The sequence below is a fragment of the Artemia sp. Qi Xiang Cuo genome, chromosome 14 (assembly GCF_049724085.1).
Source record: "Artemia sp. Qi Xiang Cuo chromosome 14, ASM4972408v1, whole genome shotgun sequence".
NCBI lineage: Eukaryota > Metazoa > Arthropoda > Branchiopoda > Anostraca > Artemiidae > Artemia > Artemia sp. Qi Xiang Cuo.
In genome coordinates this window covers 49,434,873-49,457,302 of record NC_142807.1, presented here as the reverse complement: position 1 = coordinate 49,457,302, position 22,430 = coordinate 49,434,873, and the positions used below count along the sequence as shown (strand labels likewise).

The following is a 22,430-nucleotide window of genomic DNA, read 5'->3' as shown; positions in this document are numbered from 1 at the left end:
GGTATAAATATTGACCAGCCAAGTGGGAGACCAATCCCCATTAAAGATATTTACCGATGGAGACTATCAGATATTATGTTTAATTAGAAAAATCCTACTCTTTCCCCCTTTCCCAATAAGTATTTTTCTAAAATTTATCATTGAATTCGTTCTGGAACAAATGGACTAAACTTTCTTGCATTCTCGTATAACTCCTTGAGTCGAAAGATCTACTGAAAGATATCTGAGAATATCTAATAAATAAGAGACAACCAAGCCAGTAGCTCTGTAGGCCACAGAGTGAAACAAAAGGAAAAGGGCTAAATAGTATCAACTGAAAACCCCCCTGCTGTGAAATAGAAGAAGAAGAAGATACTAACCAAGCAAAAGATGGGAAAGGAGAACAAAGGTGGGACTTTCTTTTGTACAGGAACGTGTGAGCACATAGCACCAAGATGAAGCTCTTAAAAGAGGAGTTTTTAATTAGGTGCATAGTCTTGGCTACTTTGAATTTTGACAGTTTATCTAGGCTAGCCTGGGCTGCCAACAAGCAAGACTCCGAGTTAAAGGTCTAGAGCATCCTAGGGGCTATTGAGAAAGAAAACTTGTTAAGAAAACAATTATTGCTTAAAAATATCCAGAATAATTGTAGATCACACATTTTGACTGGAGCTCCACTGTCCTGGCTTACTGAATTACTTTTTTGTCTGGCTGCTTATTTCAAATTATAATCCTCTAAGGCCTAGAAATAAGGAAAGAGCAGAGATAGTAGGTTGACAACAGTACTTCTGGCACTGGATATATTCCTGAAAGTTTTGTTCACCTAACTTAACTAGTTGAGACGGTAAAAGACCAGTAAAAGGACCTAGAACTTTACCTGTATAATAAACATTTACCTGGTAGGCTAAATTTCAAATGAAAAACTTGGTTTAGGTTAATTTAGTATAAGACAAGAAAATAGTAACATTTGCAGACTGCTGCAACTTTTAGGTATGACAATCTAGTTGTAACTAGCCTAACACATCATTTGGTCATAAAATGGCCCATAAGTTAGCATGGTACTTACATGATGGTAAGACAGCTAATCTCATTAATTACATTATTATAAACTAAAGGTATATTTTGAAGCCAAAAATACTGCCATGTACACAAATAATGTAAACATACTTTACTACTTTACTCCCAACATCTCTAATTTGCAATCTGGTGCACATCTTGGAATGCCACATGTGTTGCACAGTTCCACCACAGGAAATTTTATCCTGCTTGGCATGCACCATCTCACCACCTGCATCCTTGGGCACAGGATTTCTGAGAGTGGCAGCCCTTAGAACTGCCCATAGATTTTTTTTTCATCTTTTGTAAGTAGGCTACAAAGTATAATCACCTACAGAACAAGTACTGACAAAACCTATCCTTTCCACACAAAAAAAGTGACCCTTTTTCTGTGTCTCCAGAGAAAATTCCATACCTATGCAAACCTGGCAACTAAATACCATAGTTACATAACTCAATACAACTTTCCCAGTCACTTGTTGCCTGAATCACACTCTAGCATAATTTATTGGCTTGTAGCAAAGTACTTTGGCTTGGAGCAATTAAGTAGTACAGCACTTTGTGTCTAGAGGCGCTGAGGTACGTGGGGTCACTTTTGGAGAGTTTTGTCAGTACTTGTTCTGTAGGTGATTATACTTTGGTAGGCTAGAAGGCTTCAAAACTAGCTATAGATTCTGACATTTATTCCAGTCATCTTAGTATCAAAGGAAAAGAATATAACAATGTTTCAACTGGTTTTGGTTGATATGAACAGTCTTGTTGAATTTGTGAATTTGTTCAAAAATCCCTTTGTGTACAAATAAGATGAAGCAAGGAACTGCACTCAACCCCAAGTTCCATTTTGAACAAAAGAAACATCTCCTTTCAAGTTCTTTTCTCACTATCATTCCTCTTTTATAGTAGGCCTATATTTCACAATATAAATTTTTCATAATACAAATACAGAAAGGAAGGAATTTGACTTTACAATTATTCACACTAAACATCCATTCAAAATTGATGATTTGGAATATCCAAACCCCTTTTCAAAATGGAAATTTAAAAGAAACAACTAGTCAAAATCATATGTCTAGAAGTTGGGTATATTAGTTGCTATGTCAACACATGTTGTTTTGTATTTACAACACTATGTCAAGTCAGACATAGTCATCTATAGTTTCATAACATTATTTTTTGGCTGCCCAACAAAGTTGCCAGTTTTTGGTGCCCAAGTGTGACTCAGACTTTCATCTTAAGAGATTAAAATACAGCTTAAAGCAAGTTAAATATTTAAATCCTTGTTATGCTCCATGATGACATCTATAGGAATTACTTTTTGTATGGCTGCTTATTTCAAATTATAATCCTCTAAGGCCTAGAAATAAGGAAAGAGTAGAGATGGTAGGTTGACAACAGTACTTCTGGCACTGGATATATTCCTGAAAGTTTTGTTCACCTAACTTATCTACTTTCCAGAACAGCAACAAGCACCTCAAGTAGAACTTTACCTGTATAATAAACATTTACCTGGTAAATTTCATGAAAAACTTGCTTTAGGTTAATTTAGTGTAAGACAAGAAAATAGTAACATTTTAAATTAACATTTTCGAACGTAACATAATATTTATTTAATGTAACATTTTCGATTTTAAAACAAATTGCAACAGCAACCTTATAAGAAAATTAAAATATATTTTCTTGTGAATTATTATTGCTTCTAATCAGCAGTTGTACCAAACCAATCCTGCTCAACTCATCCTCAGGGCCATACTGTGGTGTTTCTCCTCCCCAGAGTATAGTGCAGATGGTTTGATATCACTCTATTTTCCCTTCTTGTTTAGTTTTTTTTTTTTTTTTAAAGCTTTTTCCAATAGGCAATGTTTAGAAGTCCTCCAAAAAAAAAAGTACCACCAGATCCCAAATCAAATTTCAGTGAAAGTGCCATAGTGAAAGATACCCATCTTGGCTGGGCATGTACACTATCTCAAAGTTCAAATCATAGCTCCAATTCAGAGAATAGGACAATGATAAGTGTAGGGGTTAATGTAACCATAAATGATGATAATGGGTTTCAAGAGGTCCTCTCTAGAAGCTCTAAAAAAAGGAAAAAAATCTCCCCATCAAAAGCATTTCCCCTCTCCCTGCTCAAGATCCTTCCTCCAAAAACTTAGGAATTTACCTTAAAAGCACTCTTAATACCCCCTTTGAAATTAAAATGATCACAGCGATAAGTTGCAATTTTTAAATAGCTAAAATCAAAGTTCTCTCTTAACATTAACTGTGATGGATCTCTGCTAATAGCTGTAGAAGATCAGAAATCAGCAGATACAATAATTAACCTAAAATCCCTTCTGAATACCCCAATTATTGCATCTAATTGGAACCCAAAACAATCACCAACAAAAATAGTAGTTTATAATGTTCCCCCAGAGATATCCACTCAGGAGTTAAAAGAAGGCCTCTCAGATAAGGCTGGAAACACAATCCCAGTTGAGGATGTTACCCAACTTGGCAAACCTAACTCTAATGGCCTAAAAACTAGTAGATCCTTCTTATTCACACTGAAGGAAAAAATTAATATCCCAGAAAAATTATTCCTATTTGGGCAAATCAAACCACACAAGGAATACAAACCTAAGCCTATCCAGTGTCAGAAGTGTCACAAACTGGGATACACAACATACAAATGCAATGAAATTCTCTGAGAGTAATTGTAAAGCTTTCCATCCTAAAGAGCTGACAACTTGCAACAACACTCAGCCTACATGCATCAATTGCAAAGGCCCACATGAATCTACAAATAAATCATTATGCCCTGCATACAAGAAAAGAGCTCTAACACTCCAAATATCAACATAGAAGGCCATCCCAAACCCCTTAGCAGCAATGGAAGCAAAAGCTGCCCAACAATACCAAATAAAGCCTGTAATGAAACCAACCAAAACCCCCAAGTCAAACACCCCCAATGCATCAAGCACCCCATATAAAACACCATCTTCTTAGCCTCCTAGCTCAAATCCCTATGAGAAGGAATCACCAAGTCAACAAGCACCCTTGTCCGGTGAGATGAGGTCAGCCTGGCCCCCCCTCCTAAGAAGAAACATACCAGACATACTACCAGGAATTAATCCCTTAACCGACAAACAGGATTCAAAACCAAAAATGCAATTCCCAAATATATGCTTATTCATTCTAAACTGTAATGCAGTTCAGGCCATGAACATACATCAACTACAGAAAACAAAAATCATTGCAGAATTGGCAAAAATCTATATCCCAGATGATATGCTCATTGAAGCAAAAAAAGATCTTGCTTTACTTTTAACAAAGCTGAACATTGATACAGAGCCATATGAAGAATAAATCAACAACGCAACATATATCAATACTCCAGTGGAATGTAAGATCACTCACAGAAAAAAAGCTAAATGAACTAACATCTTTTATGAATAATAATTCAATTAATATTGTTTGCCTCCAGGAAACTCATTTAACCCAAAATCAACAAATTAAGTCTCTGGAATATACTATCCTCAGAAAAGATCGATCTTCAGAGAGAAAAAGGAGGTGAGGTAGCTTTATTTTTTAAAAATAATATAAAATTTTGTGGCATCAATTTTCCAGATTTTACAAATGATGTTGATGCAATTGGTATCAGTGTTTGGCTGAATAATTTAAAAACCTACATAATAAGCTTTTATAACCCTAATGGCCAAACTACAGATGCCAAGGATTTCTTTAATTATATAAATAATTCTAATATGTAAAAAAATGTCATTATTTGTGGAGATTTCAATGCCCACAGCCTTTTGTTGGGGAATAAACCAGCAAATAAAGCTGGTAAATTCATTGAGCATATGACTTCAAATAATAATGAATTAGCTATTGCTGCCCCTCCAAACCTGAATACATATTTCAACCCCAAAAGTGGCAGATTCTCCACAATTGACCTACAAATTGTGTCATTAAATTTTTTGAACAAAATTTACAAAAATAAAATTGATAGTCTATGTACTGACTACTTTGCTATAGTTTGCTCCCTAAATGAACCTGCTGAAACTATATCTCATACCTCCAAATATATCAACACTAAAGCAAATTGGTCTATGTTCCAAAATAAGCTAAATGATGAAATTACAAGTTTCACCCAAAGTTCATGCATTTCTAACACAACAGTTGACACACATGCTGAAGCCTTGACATCTTTACTAATAAATACAGCTAATCATGCTATCCCCAGGACAACACCTAAGAAAACATTCCCTAAACAAATTCCTAAAGCATGGTGGACAAATGAGTGCCTAAATAAATGGAGGATAAAAAAGGCAGCTAGGACAGAATTCATAAAAAACCATCACCTACTACATATCTAAAAAAATTACAAGCAGAATCTAATCTAAAAAGGACTATTATAGATGCTAAATATAAATACTGGAATAATTTTGCAAATAATCTCTCCAGAGAAACACATGAACCAATTATACATAAAGTCATAAGCCACATCTGTACGAAAAAGACTTCCCCCAACCCACTCCTGTATGAGCTTATACATAATAATACCCATTATGACAATGATAATGAAAAAGCTAACCTATTTGCATCTCTTTTTGTTAATAAGCTAACATCAAATAATCAAAGCAAACTGTTCATAATTCCTATGAACCCAAGTTACCAACCACGCCCAGGATCCGAGTACATAACTAATCCATTTTCAATCCAGGAATTGAATAATGCAATACATCATATTAGGACCAAAACTAGCAGCAGCTTTGACAATATACACCCTACATGGATAAAGAATCTCACACCTTCATACAAACAAGAACTGCTAAATTGTTATAATCACGCTTGGGCATCTTCTAGGTTCCCCAATATATGGAAATGTTCATCCCTCCTACCAATCCTAAAGAAAAATAAACCAAAAGATAACCCTGAGTCTTATAGGCCCATAATGATTACTCCTGTGATGGGGAAAATAATGGTGAAAATGATCTATCACAGACTCCTCAGGTTTGTTGAAAAAAATAATATGATCCCTCACACTCAAACTGGATTCAGGAAACACCACTCCTCAACAGATGCTTTCATTTTGCTAACAAATGCAATAAATGAATCTTTCTCAAAAAATAACGTCCTAGTTGCAGCTTTCCTAGATTTTGAAGGGGCATATGCCAATGTGAACCACCAAATCCCTTTAAACAAACTTTAGAACCTCGGATTACCCCCTAAGCTAATATCTATTATTAGATCTTTCATAGAAGTGCGACGTTTCATCGTCTGTGTTTGTTCAGCCTCTTCACCCCGAAAGACAATAACAAAAGACCTACCTCAGGGAGCAGTCCTCAGTTACCTCTTATTTGCCCTATATCTCTGGGACATGAACCTACCTCACACGAATCTACAATATGCTGATGATCTGGTGCTATGATCATCTGGCAACACCTTTCAGATAGCACAGTCAAATCTGCAAAAGTCACTTATCCAGTTTGAAAAATTCTCTCAACATTTAGATTTACCCATTGCACCCACCAAGTCAAAAATAATCCAATTTCACTGGAAGCAAAACCATGTTAATGCAAAACTAACTCTAAATAAAACAACTATTCCAGAAGATAATCATATTAATTACCTAGGTCTCATGCTTGACCAAAAACTTAATTTCCACCTCCACATTTCAAACACAATAAAAAAATTCAATAGAAAAACAAATATACTAAAAAGACTTCTTTACACACCCTAGTGAGGTAAGGAAACAACCTTAGTCCAGTTTTATAAATCATATATACGAACCCATACTGACTATGGGCTCATATTGACTATCGTCTATGGTGCATGTGCAAGGACCCAGATGCAAAAAATTGAAACAACACAAAATGATATAATATGTCTCATATTTGGTCATAGGAAACCCACAAGCACCAAGTTTCTGCTTATGGAGAGTGGATTAACAACAATAAGGGAGAGACATAAGTTTCTCTTGACAAAACATCTTACAAAAATTGAATCAAATAGCTCACACACATTACATAATTGGTTAAGAAATCCAGCCATGTATTGAGGCATTGCAGATGAGTATGCCAATATTCAGAAGAAGTTCCCCATACCAGCAAAGTCTATTGCACCCACTTTCCCCCGCCCCCCCCCCATAGAATTGGTCAAGTCCCATAATAAATAATGAAATCTCAAAGTAGAATAAAGATTTAACCCCCATTGCTTTTGTCCAGAAAAAATTTGCATAACTTAATACAATTACCTATAAAAATCACCTCCAAATATTTGTTGATGGGTCAAAAATGAATGAGAAGGTTGCAAGTGGTGTTTTCCTTCCTCACCTGAAAATTGCAATGGGCGAGAGATTATATAATAATTTATCTATAATGTCTGCTGAGTTAAATGCCATAATCATCGCATTAGAACACCTTAAGGAAAACCAACCTTTGATTGCAAATTCAAATAATATTATCATATATTCTGACTCTCTATTAAGCCTTGAGTTGCTGGCCTCAGCTCCTCAATATAAGTTGGACATTGACACTTATCATTGTCTCAGTATTATTGATAATCTTGCTTGAAGTGGCATAAAAAGTTATTTTCAGTACATTCCTAGCCACTCTGGCATAAGTGGTAATCATCAGGTTGATGAAATAGCAAAAAATGCTATAAATATTGACCAGCCAAGTGGGAGACCAATCCCAATTAGAGATATTTACCAATGGAGGCTATCAGATATTTTTTTTAATAAGATTAATCCCATCCTTTCCCCCTTTCCCAATAAGTATCTTTCTAAAATTTATCATAGAATTCGTTCTGGAACAAATGGACTAAATTTCCTTGCATTCTCATATAAGTTTTCTCATTCAAGTGGTTCAATTTCCCTGTCCCCTCTTTGCAGGCATTGTAATATGAATAATGAAACAATTGACCGCTGCCTATTTGAATGTAATATGCTGACGTCTGCACAACATACCTTGCTTTGTAAACTGTTAAAATGATTCAAACACCATAAAATATCACTATCAGCCAAGAGCCTAGCCAACTATACCTGCACACAGAGCACGGAAATCGATATCTATCATCTTATATTTGAACTCCTTGAGTCAAAAGATCTACTGAAAGATATCTGAGAATATCTAATGAATAAGAGACAACCAACACAGTAGCTCTGTAGCCCACAGAGTGAAGCAAAAAGAAGAGGGCTAAATAGTACCAACTGAAAAGCCCGCCTGCTGTGAATTAGAAGAAGAAGAACATTTGCAGACTGCTGCAACTTTTAGGTATGATAATCTAGTTGTAACTAACACGTTATTTGGTCATAAAATGGCCCATAAGTTAGCATGGTACTTACATGATGGTAAGACAGCTAATCTCATTGATTACATTATTATAAACTAAAGGTATATTTCAAAGCCAAAAATACTGCCATGTACACAAATAATGTAAACATACATCAGTGTTAACCTAAAGGCAAGATTTAGCTAACCAAGATTGGTCATTTGTTGAAAATAAAAATATAGAGGAAGCTTGGCTTGGTTTAAAAAGGATGCTTGTGCAGACAACTGCAAAATTTACAACAACCACTGGAAACAAAGACCAAGAACACTCACTTACATGATGCAAAAAATCAGGCCAGTAATCTTAAAAAAAAGAAACTCTAGAGAAGACATAAGGACATTCCAACACAGGCAAATTATGACAATTTTAAACTGATGCAAAATAAATTCCAGCACCTTACAAGAGAACTTACAAGCAAGTATGAGGATTCCTTAGTAGCAGCCTCAAAAACCAATCCAAAGAATTTTTGGAAATATGCCTCAATTCAAAAGCCTGGTAAACATTCAGTAACAGAACTCTCAGTTAATAAGAATAATATGACTAAACCTGGAAATATTGCTGAAGTCTTGAATAGGCAGTTCAAGTAAGTTCTCACAGCCCCAGATAATGCTCCCTTACCAGAAATGCTGGATTACATTATTGATTTATCATCATCAAATCTCTGGATGTAGAACTGCAGCTCAAAAGATTGAACCCAAATAAGTCTGTTGGCCCTGATGGATTTCATCCCCAGACCTTAAAAGAGCTCCATTTGGAACCTGCCCCTCTGTTCACAAAATTGGGTACTATCCCATTATGTGGGCCTCTCTAAAAAGTCAAGTTTGGTTAATGCTAATGAAATAAAATAAAATAGGATGGATATATAATAGTTTAGAAACAAATTTTGGCTATATATTTGCACATTAGGGGGGTGCAAAGCATTGAATATATTAAATAACCTAGGTACCTTCCCCTCCTCCCCCCTAAACCCCAAAAAAACACAGTTTAATATTGTATAGGGAATGAAAACTTGCTATCATTGCTTGCTCTATAGCAGTTAAGACATCAAAAATGGGTTTTATCATTGCCTACTCTACAGTGATTAACCCAAGAGGTGCTTAATAGGATAGTACCCAAAATTGTTTCAAAAGTCCCTGGATACCAAAGTAGTTCCTCAAGATTGGTGAAATGAAAATATTACACCTGTCCACAAGTGTGGATGTAGGAATAAGATGACCAATTATCAACCCATTGCATGAATTTAACATTCAGAAGTGCAAGTAGCAAAAGAGGAGGAGCTCATACAGGAAGTATTTGAGTGATAGATCATATTAAAATAAAAGGAATTAAGGAAAGTAGAGAATCCATTAAAATATGAATTAAGGAAGTGTAAAGTGGAGGCCATGGATAAAATTGCTGATGGTCTTGAAGATGCAGCCAGATGGCATAATAGCAAAATATTGTGTTGGTATGTTGAAAAATTTAAAGGGAATATTCAGTCTGGAATTGTCCCAGTTAAAGATAGGAATTGGGCCACAATTAGTGATAAGAAAAGAGTTAAAGAGACATGGGCAGAAAATTTATCAGAGTGTGCAAAACAATGATAAAGGTATATGAAATGATATAGAAAAGAATGAAGTAGTTTGCAACATTTCAGATGATAAAAAAGATTTATTTTACAAGGAAAAATTAGAGGCAATGCTAATTGGACTAAGAAAAAAAAAAGTTTATGGTAAATGGATTTTCGAAATATGGTGGTTTGAAAGTTGGAGATAAATTGCTGAAACCAGAACATAATTTGTACTTTACTGAAAACAAAATACTTGTTAAATGTTTTCACTTTTTTGACTTAAATAAATAAAACAATTATTAAAACTTTAAAGAATAAATAGTATATGTATATTCAACTGACAATCCCCGGTCATTTTTTTGTTCACTAAAGTGCAAATTATGTTTTGGTCTTGAGAAGGCATGGGGGTTGTCAGCCCTACTCATGTTAAATTTTGCTTGCTTTGAGTTTGACTTGGTTATTTATGGTAATTTCTCTTTGTTTTGGGTTTCATTTATTTATTGATGGTGAATTCTTTTAGTTCTATGCTTAGAACATTATTTGATTTTATTTCTGCTCATTTTTGGTTTAATGGAGCTCTTTCCTTCTTTTTCACAAACTTCTTTTGTGGAAAAAAATTTTAAAATAAATTTTTGAAAAAGGGGAAGTATGCCAACTTAGCAATTTTAGGAAAACTTAAATTAAACCTCTTTGAGAAAGAAAACCTCTTTAATTAGAAAACCTCTTTAATTAAACCTCTGTGAGATGAGTGGGTGGGGTAATTATAGAGGCCTTAGCTTAGTTTCTATATGAAGCCAAATACTTAATATGATGAACCTTTATAGACTTAAAAATACCATAGGTAATGTATTATGAGCAGAATAGTGTTATTTTAGGAGGAGGTGTATTGACCAGGTTTTTGCTCTTAGATTGATAATTGAGAAATGCTTGAGTCATCAGACTCCTTTAGTCGTCAGTTTTATAGATTATGAGCAAGCATTTGATTCAGCTGATAGAAGAGCTTTAATGAAGGTCCTATCCGTGTATGGTATATCATATATTTTTTCTTTAAGGGACTACTTTGACATTGCTGCAGTTAAGGTAGGAAAATCAGGTTAGTAGCTGGTTTTGAATTTCATTTATTTATTTTAAACAAAAATGGAGTAACCCATAGGCTTGTCTTGTACAAATTAACAGTAAAGAAAACAATAAGCAACAATGCACAAAAGATAATATACATGAAATGAAACCCTGGGTATTGATTTGACACCACAGTTAATTAATAAACTTCTTAGGCTGAACCCATTATAAAAAAAGCAAATACACCAGAATACACAAAGAGACAAATTCATTAAACTCTTTTTAGGAACACTGAGTAAAACAAATCATACAAAATGCCATAAATATTATGGTTCTATATACTGCCCCTTCATAAAAAGAGGTTCCAACCAAAGTTGTTTTAAGAGATGCAACAACATGTTGTTCCTTGAAACAAGATGGTCAGGTAACATGTTTCATGATCTAATGGACCAATTTACAAAAGTCCAAACTTTCTTAGAACCCTTTTCTGATACAATTTTAATGAATCCTGCCATGTGAATAATGGTGAATAATGAAACTGATAGAAATCACTAAAAGACAAATTATTGACACTTTTAATAATTTGAAATACATTAACTAAGTCCGATCTATCCCTCCTGAATTGCAAAGATGGCTCAAACATCTTAGTCTACACCATAAGGCAAGCACTTCAAATAAGGAACAAATTATGCCTGCTTTTGTACTTTTTCAATAAGCTGTGAATCAGATTTTCTTGTTTGATCCTGTCATTGTCTTATACAACTTAGTAAAGCCATTGAGTCAATCAGGGTTGCATTTTATCCCTATTTATATGGATAATTTTGGTGGAGTTTACCCTAAGGAACACAGCAAAGGCTATTGGAGAGCATGGAAGCAAATAAGAAAGTAAAACTCTTTTAGACTTATATTATGCTGATAATTTGAGTGCCCTTGAAATTTTTTTTAGCAAAATGAACAAATTTTTAGAGGTTTTTAGAGTCGTAGGTGCAAGAATGGGTTTGAAAATTAATGTTGAAAAGACTAAGTTGTTTAGACTGGGAATAAGTGAAGGTGAAGAGGTGATGCTATGTAGCAAGAAGATCAATCAAGTAGATAACTTCACTTGCCTAGGTAATAATGTTTGTAAAAGTGGTGATTGCAGGGAAGATGTTAAAAGTAGAATAGTCTTGGCCCATTGTGTTTTTTCACAGTTGAAAATAGTTTGGAAGAGTAGGAAGATGAGTCTGCAAACCAAGATTAGGACAGTGAAAGATAAAGTGGTGATAGTGGCCTAGACTGGTTTTGAAATGTTGAGGAATGACGGAGGAGGATTTGTTAGATGTTTTGAAAAGGAATTGTGTATATATTCTTTTGAGTACTCATTTGACTGGCCATTTCAAACAATAAGCTGTGTACCACATGTGATTCTATTGTGCTTTCTAGGTCTATAATGAGAGAAAGGTTGAGATGGCTAGGATATCTTCTGCAGATAAAGGATGACAGATTGGCCAGTTTGGCCAACCATTAAGGACAAAAAAAGTAAGTTTGTCCCGGAATGGATGTGGTTGTAAAGAAGAATTGAAGGGAAATTGGTGCTTCTTGGGAGGGTGTACAGAGGAAGGCTTTGAAAAGATCAGTGAGTTGCTATTAGTAGTGATAATAAATCTCACTGGTCATTGCTTATCCTGTATTTTCTGGGGTTAGCAGGTGTAACTCATCTGACAGATAATCCAGACTATTTCAAACAGTATTCCTCCTAACCTCTGATCCTATGCTCATTAAATGATAAGGAAATGTGAGCAGACCTGCTGGAAAAGTAATCCTTGTATGTTCAGATAAACTGTAAGGTTTTAGAGATTTTTAAAAGCATATCATAAATTTAGAAAAAAAGGTGGGACATGGTTTAAAATCCTGTTGAGATTATAGGGACTACATTTTCAAAAACTAGAGCCAGTGAAAAAAGACTAAAAACCCAAGATTAAGATAAAACATCTTAGTTAGATGCTCATAGACCTCTCTTCTATGCAGTCATCTGTATTAAAGATCCATATAAATCATCTAAATAGAGAATCATTTATGTTGAAGTTGATAATTTTCTAAATCTCCATATTTAGTACTTTACTGTACATGATGTTGTTAGTAAAATTGATGGCAAGAAATCTTTCACTATATTTGAAAGTAGCTGAGTTAGTTGAATAAAACCTCCAAGCAGAGATATAGGGCCAAATTATGTTCTGAAGAGGCATTTTCAAGCTTTTATCTCTACTTCTTCCCTAGTTTTAAGGCATAGAAGATTGTACTGAAAACAGGAAAAACTATTATTCTTTAGTTCTGGATTGAGTCTTGTTTTCAGTAACTCTTTGAATTTGAATCTTAAAAACCCAATTCCTATGATTTGAGTAGGAGCTTAAGCCATCTTGTTTTGAATTTCTTCAATTAAGACATATTTTTGCAAAGTTGTTTATCTGTTACTTAGTAAAGATTTAGCAAAGGTATAAAATATCAAACCACTTTCTTTATGCCTCATTTGTGCCTTAGGTCTACTTTTGAAATTGTTTCTTTTCATTATTTAACAAATATAAGAGGGATTTTAAAGTTTTTTTTTTTTAATTGATGATTCTGACAGACTATACATTTGATAGATGTCTTGATGCTTATCAAACTGGAATTGGAAACTCCAAGGTGATGTTTTGCATATTAAAAATAGGTGCTTCTATACTTGTATATAGGTGCTTCTATATTTTGGTGTTTCAGGGTCTGCTCCCTCCTATCCAAGTAAAAACCATCTGGTATTCTTAAATTTTGGTAGTTTGCACTTACCATCTCACCTTACTTTCACGAAATTTTCTGTGGGGAAGGAATATTTGGACAGACCTTAAATGATTTCCTTCTTTAATGTGCATATATAATCTGAGAAAAATTTCTATTTTTTAATTTGCTTATTTTTCTTATAAAGAACATGGTCTAACAATCTACATTTTTCAGCATTAACAGCAGGACTAAGCAAGGAAGAGCTCTCAGTTCTGGCAGTTACTGACATAATCCAGGAGCTAGTAAAAGCCCATAATGAAGGAAAGGATGTTAATCTTAACAAGGTCAAATCTCACATCTCCTCAAAATATGCACTTGATTCATCTCCTCGACTTGTTGATATAATTGCTGCTGTTCCACCTGAATACAAAAAGATAATTGTTCCAAAGCTAAAGGCGAAACCAATTCGGACTGCAAGTGGTGTAAGTCAAAGTCTCTTTCTTAAATAATCTAGGCTGCCATGAAGTAGCTGTATAGTCTACTCTTAACTAGCCAGATATGGATTAAATAGTTAGTTACTGAATCATTCTTCTTTGTTTGGGTCTTTTTTAATTTAAATGTTAGTCATAACCCAGACAGTTGGAAGACTAATCAGCATACTTTTATGTGGTTTGTGTTGTAGTCCAACAAATTCAGCATATAGCCTATTTTATAGCATCATTAACATGCCTATTTCTGGTGGAAGGGGAGTTTATTTAATTATCCAAAAACACGTCATACTAAGAAGGGGAAGAACAGCAACAAACATTCTTATATGGATAGATCTATGTAATGCAGGTGCCAAACTCCTGATACTTCGCCCTTGGTCAAGAATGCTATGCGTGGTTAGGGGGGGATCATTTGATGCTTCCTGTGTTTTTCCCTAGATTCCTCTAGTGTCCATTTGAAGCTGGTTAGACTTTTGACTTGTCTTACAGGGAAACACCACAAGGCAACCTTTGCCGAGATAGAAGAATGGACCATAACCAAAAGAAAAGACGCTAAATGTAAAGCAAACACATAGAAACACAAAAACCACTTGGATTAACTACTCAGGATCAAAGACAAAGGATGGTTTGGTTTTAATTTCAATAATCAAAGAATATAGACTATATGGATTCTCAAATAATCCTGGTAAAGCCATGCTAGGCCTGGATTTGAGGGTCCTTTCCCAGCTTCTTGGAAAATTATCAAAATATACCTAATTTCCATGACCTAAAAAATCTGTAATTTTTACAACACTAAGCTAAATATCTAAAAAATAAGGTTTTGTTGCTGAATTTTTCAATTTTATCACTTCATTTAAAGGTACATATATAAAATGTATTTTTAATTTATTTAATTTTAAGAAAATCATGATTGTATCTTGCTAGGGGACAAGGATAGCATATGTTGATGCACAACTTTTAAGAGACAATATACATTTTAGACTTGAATAGACCTCCCTCTCCATAAACTGTTTTCTGCATTGCAGTGTTCATCAAGGTTTTTTTTTTATTTTCTTTAACCTTACTTAGTCTTTAAGGAGGAGGATGGGTTCTAAATCCTTTTTCCAGTGCAATTTCACCCATCTCTTGTTTTTAGTATATCAGTCCTACACAAGTGGATTAGGTTGATAGCCTTAGACCATCTCTAGACTCTACTAAACACTTGTTATTCTTTTATTTGATTTGAACTATTTTGGAATGAAATTATGTATTTTATGTTAAAAATACATACATTGTGTCCAAACTTTTATAATACAAGAGTATATTTTATGAAAATGACTATTTAATTTATGTTTTTATTTTATGAAAAAGACTATTTTATTTTTTTAAGCTGGCTTGCTCTGAAAGGAACTTTCAAAGATGCCTCTGCTCTAAGTCATGAAAAGTTTGCATAACGAAAATTTGCAAAAAGTTTACTTGTTGTTATTTCTTTCTGAAGTAGGATTGTTCTGGTAAAGAGTTACGTGTCTCTTGTTTATTCTTTAATTTTTCTAGCCATTTTTATTGAGGGTATAGCCGTAAAAGTTTGAAGACAGCTTATTTGGTCAAAAATTGAAAGCTATATTGTCTTTTTTAGGATTGAATGCAATTGAAGTTCAACCAGTCCCCACCTGCGCCTCTTTTTGCCCTAGGCGTCCTTAGAGCTTCCTATGGCATTGAATCGGAATTTTAAGATGGTATCTCCCCTAAAAATGGTCAAAAAAATTAAAAATTTGCCTTCAAGGGAAATTTGCCTTCATAGGACTGGGCATAGCCCGCCCAGTCCTATGGGTCTCGATAAAATGACCTCGTCTATTCAATCACCTTTTATTAAAAAAAAGAAAGCAGATGTGTTGTACCTCTTGGGAACAAGAATCTTGGAAAGACTTTTAAATCGGCATGATTAAAAGTACAAAGTGAACCATCCACCAAAAGCTCCTCTCCTCCATTACCAAATTTTTAGCAGAAATATAGGCATGATGTGATTTGTTTAATCCAGAATCATGCAAGGATTCCCAATCTTATTATTGGAGGGTGAAAGAAGGTCCATGGAAACTTGGTACACAAATGAGATGGAGTCCTTACTCTGTACAAAAACGAGTCCTAACCCGATGCAAAAACGGCCTAAGTTCAAACCGTAGAATTTTTCAGCATGGCTGCAGATAAACTCAATAGAAGAGAAGCCCAATCCCGGTTAAAAATAAGTCAATACTCGGTATAAAACTAGCAAAATCCAAGCTACAGTTTTTTTTTTTTTTTTTTTTTTCATGCAGTACAAGAATGAACAAAGTTCAAGCTGCCCGTTTGACTCACATATATATATATATATATATATATATATATATATATATATATATATATATATATATATATATATATATATATATATATATATATATATATATATATATATATATATATATATATATATATATATATATATATATATATATATATATATATATATATATATATATATATATATATATATATATATATATATATATATATATATATATATAGTCCTTACTTGGCGCAAAAAGGAGCTTAGTTCTGACTCAGCGTTACAACCACATAAATACAAGGTATACCTTGGTCATCATTATGTATAACTGGAGGCACAAAATGGGTTTGTAGCAGCTTCAACCTCCCCCACCCCCCACCCCACCCACCAACTTTTTAGCAGAAACTTAGGCATATTGCTCTTTGTTTTGCGTAGAAATGTGCAAGGCTTTTTAATATGTATTTTATGAAGCACAGAGTAGTCCAACACTCCCACCCTCCGTCCTTCCCTAATCTTATAAATCTATATCAAGACTGATATTTGCAATTCTCCCTATTATTCATCTTCTTCTTTCCCTGATTTCTTTTTATTGCTCTTTTTTCTGGCAATGTAAAGCATTCCTTATTATCTTGTCATGGTACAATTTTGTGTGCCTCTATTGTTCATGATAAATAGTTCTATCCCTGAGAATCACTTAAAGAATGAAAGATTTATTTCTTATGGCAATGTGTTTTATGGATAAATGTTGTATATCGTGTAATTTGGGGGCAAATAAACATTTGCCCCAGAATTTGAAGAAGTGCCTCCCTTTCCCTTAGGTTGACTATTTTGATCTTAACAAGTCTATTATTACCCAAAGAAGTGCGCTTAGCCAACTCAAGATTTACTCTGTTTGGAAGAAATAGTAAAGAAAACAAATCGCATTAACACAGCAGGAAATAGTGGAAAATAATTTAAATATCACTAGATTTGGCAAGAACTGGGTCCCTTTGGCTGTGCCTGGTAAAAAAGGTATAAAAAAGTTATTTTTTGCCTTAATAAAGCTATTTTCTTCTGAAAAAAAAACAGAATTTCTGATTCTTCAGATGATTAAATTGTTTATTTTCTTTTTGCTTATAAGTTATGTTTTCCTAATTGAAATTTAGTAGATATGGGAATAATAATTCTTCACTGTAGTATGTAGGCTTGTTTTAACTGTTATTCTAGATTACTCAAATTGCAGTATTTTGCAAAAAAAGAGCTTTGTTTGATATTTAAGTAACTGTTTTTGTTTTCGCTTCTTACTTTTTCTTTTTACTGTCATTTTATTTTTCCATTTATTATTGCTATTCTTTCAAAATAGTTGTATGTGTTTCTGACAGGTTCTTTGGCTAGTATGACAATCAAGTGAAAAAATTTAGAAAATTCATAAATGTATTATAAAACCCTATCAGATGGTGAACTGAATTCATAAAAATTATTTTGGGCCAATTTGAACTTTAGATTGCTGTTGTTGCTGTTATGTGCAAGCCTCATAGATGTCCTCACATTAATTTTACCGGCAATATTTGTGTTTATTGCCCAGGTGGACCTGACTCTGATTTTGAATATTCAACTCAATCCTACACTGGCTATGAGCCAACGTCAATGAGAGCGATTAGAGCTCGTTACAATCCCTATTTGCAAACAAGAAGTCGTGTTGAACAGGTGAGATAATTTCTGTTTTACTGTTGGATTCAAGGGAGTTGAATGACAGGTGCTATCTTATTCCAGAATAATATGTGTACGCACGCAGACGTTAACTGTTGGGGATTGCGGAAATCTACCTCCTTGAAGTTACCCCTGAAAATTCGGAAAATATTAATATAAAAATATGTGCCCCCCCCCCCCTTACCTATCAATGGGCGGTATTTCTGTATACTTTTAAGTAGACATAAAGATTTTTTTTTGAAAAATGGTAAAATTACAAGTTTTTAGAGGTGAACTGAAAGCGTGTTTACCTTAGTGTAAAAGAGGAGCAGCGCCCAAAAACATGTTCATACAAAACCTGTTTCTTTTTCCTTATAAGTCGTTGCAAATTCACTTCAAGGCTTGATTACCTACGGTTTTTGAAATGTTCACTTTGCTAATAACTTCTAATAAGCAAAGCTAATTTCTCTCACTCTGTAGGTTTGAAACAGGTAACATTTGGTAGAGGTTTCAGTTTGAAGTTTTAAAGGTACCTTCATGTGAGTTTTAAAATTCAAGATTTGAATGCTTATGACTTTTCAAAGGAAGAGTTTTAGCTTTCAAGTTTTAAATTTACCTTCAAGTGCGTATTAAAATGAAGGGTTTGAATACTTTGACATTTCAAAGGAGTATTTCGCTAAAAACTTCTTTTGAATAAAGCTAGTTTCTTTCACGATGCAAGTTCGAAATAGGTAACATTCTGTTGATGTGGCAAAGTGAAGTTTTAAAGTTTTTTCCCAGTGCTTATCAAAATTTAAGGTTTCAATACTTGTGACTTTTTAAAGGAGCATTTTGCCAATAGCTCTGCAAAAATGCTACATTGTAATGTAGATTTTAAATAAATAACACTTTGTAGAGATTGCAATGCGAAGTTTTAAACATAACGTCCAGTGCTTATCAAAATTCGATGTTTGAATACTTGTGACTTTTGAAAGGAGCATTCTCCTAATAACTTCCCCCCAAAATGCTAGTTTTTTTTCAGAATGTAGACCCTCTAATGCGTACTAAAATTAAAGTTTGAATATTTATGACTTTTGAAAAGAACATTTTGCTAATAGCTTTTTTAAACAAAACTAGTTTCTCTCACAATGTAGGTTGTAAATAGGTAATATTTTGCCGAGGTTTAAAAATGAAATTTTAAAGTTCCCTTCCAGTGCGTATTAAAATTAAAGGTTTCAATACTTCTTACTTTTTAATGGAATATTTCGCTAACAGCTCCTTAAAAAGCGTTAGTTTATTTCGTAATGTAGATTATTAAATAAGTAACATTTTGTAGAGATTATAATTCAAAGTTTTAAAGCTACCTTCCAGTGCACACCAAAATTCGACCTTTGAATACTTTGACTTTTGAAAGAAGCATTCTGCTAATAGCTTCTTATAAAATTACTAGTTTCTTTCACAGCAGAGATTCCAAATTTGTAATATTTCGTAGAAGTTGAAATTAGAACTTGTAAAGCTGCATTCAGTGCCTCTTCTGAAGGGAGTGGATTTATACTTCCTAAAAGACATGCTATTAAACTAGACTCTCCTTTAAGACCTATAAACAAAGAACAGAAAATATAATAATAATAAAAAAAATAAAAAAGCAGAGAATAACGAGGGTAGTGTCAGCCAGTTGAACAACATTAAGAGAAAATAAGCAAATGTTCCGACAAGGAACTCCGCCAAGTCGTCCTCAGTGCAAAAAAAAAGCAAAAAAAAAAACAAACAATCTAGTCTTTTGAAGTACACTACACGAGAGTCTATTTGTCTTTTTTTTTTCTTTTTTTTTTCACTGAGGACGACTTGGCGGAGGTCCTTATTTTCTCTTAATGTTGTTCAACTGGCTGACACTACCCTCGTTATTCTCTGCTTTTTTATTTATTTTCTTTCATTTATTATATTTTCTGTTCTTTGTTTCATACGTCTTATGTATAGCCAGTGTGGTCTTAGAATGTATCTCCTAAGGCTAATAAAAATTTGCCTTAATAAAATATCAAATTCCAAATTTTGTTTTTTAAATTTGGTATAGCCGAAATCCAATGAAATAAGATCCTGAGCATTTCAAAGCGAATACATTAATTAACCTTATAATATGCTTAACAAGAAACAAATTGCAACAGGAATAATATTTGGACCATCTTATACAATCAAAAATCATCTTTAACGTAAATACGCATATAAGTCCAACCCTTTTGGAGGGAGGGGGGTAATTGAAATTAGGTATTATTATTGGTCGTTATTCTTCTCTTAACTGAGCTGACTGTAAATTCTTTAAGTACAAAGGACATTTGAATCGAAATCTAAATGTTTAACTTGGTTAAAGGGAAACTGATATAACCACAAATATCTTTAAAATATAGGAAAAATCAGGAATTGGACTTTTAAGAGAAAACACCTTCCTGTGTGGTTATTCAGCTTTTGGTAGTAGCGGGAGCCGAGAAAAGTTGATAAAAATCAGAAAAAATAAGGCCAAAATTTATGGCATCAAACAGCTTAAGAAGGCGTTGCTTTCCTTTGAATGTCTTTGAGAATCGACAGCTAATATGACGACATACATTGTCAAGCTTGCGTAATTTGTTTTGCTTATTTATCTTGACGGTTTAACGCGGCTGAGCATTGACGTACATGTGGTTATGTCCTAAAAACCATCATTTTGAACCCACCATAATAGAAATCCTAGAAAAACTGTGGTTTTCAGGAATGGTAGACTTAAAACGTGTCCGGATGTCAAAAATTATTATATTTTGATGTCCTTGGCACTTAATGTTCTAGCTTGTCTTCCAGTGAACTGTTGGTTCAAGAAAAGGTTCATCCTAAATAAACTTTACTTTATAATTTTTATTTATTTATATTTTCCCTTTCTTCTCCTTTTTGCTCTTCTTTCTGTGACTGTGAGCAAGTGATTTTTTTGTGTCTTTCAAGAAAAGGTTCATTTTGGGAATCAGAACGCTGAGAAGTTTTAGTATTGATGTCTCTTACCTCGAAATTGTCATTTAAAATTGTATTCGAGTGATAAATTGACTGTTAAAAAAGGTGCATTCACGTTTGCCTTATTGTTTTTTTTGTTTTTTTTTATTCTACCATTTTTAATGCAATTCATACTAATTTTGTACTAATAAATAAAATTTATGTTGAGAGCCAGTACCAAAAAAAAAAAAAAAAAAAAAAAATGTATTCAATATACCCAGAGGAAAGATCTTCCGATATTTTAACATATTCTCTCTCTCTCTCTCTCTCTCTCTCTTTCTATCTCTCTGTCTCTCTCTCTCTCTCTCTCTCTCTCTCTCTCTCTCTCTCTCTCTCTCTCTCTCTCTCTCTCTCTCTCTCTCTCTCTCTCTCTCTCCCTCTCTCTCTCTCTCTCTCTCTCTCTCTCTCTCTCTCTCTCTCTCTCTCTCTCTCTCTCTCTCTCTCTCTCTCTCTCTCTCTCTCTCTCTCTCTCTCTCTCTCTCTCTCTCTCTCTCTCTCTCTCTCTCTCTCTCTCTCTCTCTCTCTCTCTCTCTCTCTCTCTCTCTCTCTCTCTCTCTCTCTCTCTCTCTCTCTCTCTCTCTCTCTCTCTCTCTCTCTCTCTCTGAATATGTTTTTTTTCAACGGATGATGAGATGAGGTGGGTTTTATTTTCAACTAATAATTACATCATACTTAACTGTCACTTACCACATTTTTTAAATAACATTATCAACCAAACGTAGAAAATAGCAAGAACGTGTGACGCTTTATTAAGTCACCATTGTGGCTTGAGCAGCGTCACACCATCTTTCATCACAAGCCTGATGTTTTGCTAACCAGGAAAACGGCACTGCGATGAGGTATTTTGAAGTGACTTAATACATAATATTTTGTCAGAATCCGTGCTGATGAGACCTGTGTAATGGTAGGCGCTGAATTTTTAGAATGATAGTCTCAAGGGTCTATCCAGGATTTTCGCTAAAGGGGGGGGGTACAAAAACGCTCCCCCTTTTTTATATTAAATTTTTTTATAAGCATTTTGTCACGTTTTTAAAAGTCAGACAAAAATTTTTGGAGAGGGGAGTAATTCAAACCTGGTACCCCCCTGTGCTCAGCCTTGGATAGTCTTCCTAGGGCAGAGCCGAACTAAAAAAAAAGTCATAGATAGTATTGGATTAGATGGCTGACAGCCCCCAACTCTCGTTGCCATTCCTGTAAGATTCAAGAGCTCTCTACGGGTAAAGCGGCTTTTCCCCTTAAACAAAACATTTTTTCATATCATTTCCTAATGCAACGTCTTCGCTACATTTAAGCACTTTGC

The 22,430-nt window shown here is 34.1% G+C and overlaps 1 protein-coding gene across 2 annotated transcripts in view; it reads left to right on the top strand.

The window, feature by feature from the left end:
* The first annotated feature begins 262 nt into the window (after positions 1 to 262).
* The window catches only part of Elp3 (elongator complex protein 3), a 57,357-nt gene continuing 35,189 nt past the window's right edge, over positions 263 to 22,430 (top strand). The window contains exons 1-3 of one of the 2 annotated variants that reach the window (XM_089100544.1): positions 263 to 388; positions 13,919 to 14,166; positions 17,957 to 18,160. In XM_089100544.1, coding sequence (XP_088956670.1) covers positions 370 to 388; positions 13,919 to 14,166; positions 17,957 to 18,160 — 471 coding nt within the window. In that variant the 5' untranslated portion in view covers positions 263 to 369. Of the gene's footprint in view, positions 389 to 12,414; positions 12,473 to 13,918; positions 14,167 to 17,956; positions 18,161 to 22,430 lie in introns of those variants that run through there. The other variant, XM_089100542.1, reaches the window with a different exon arrangement.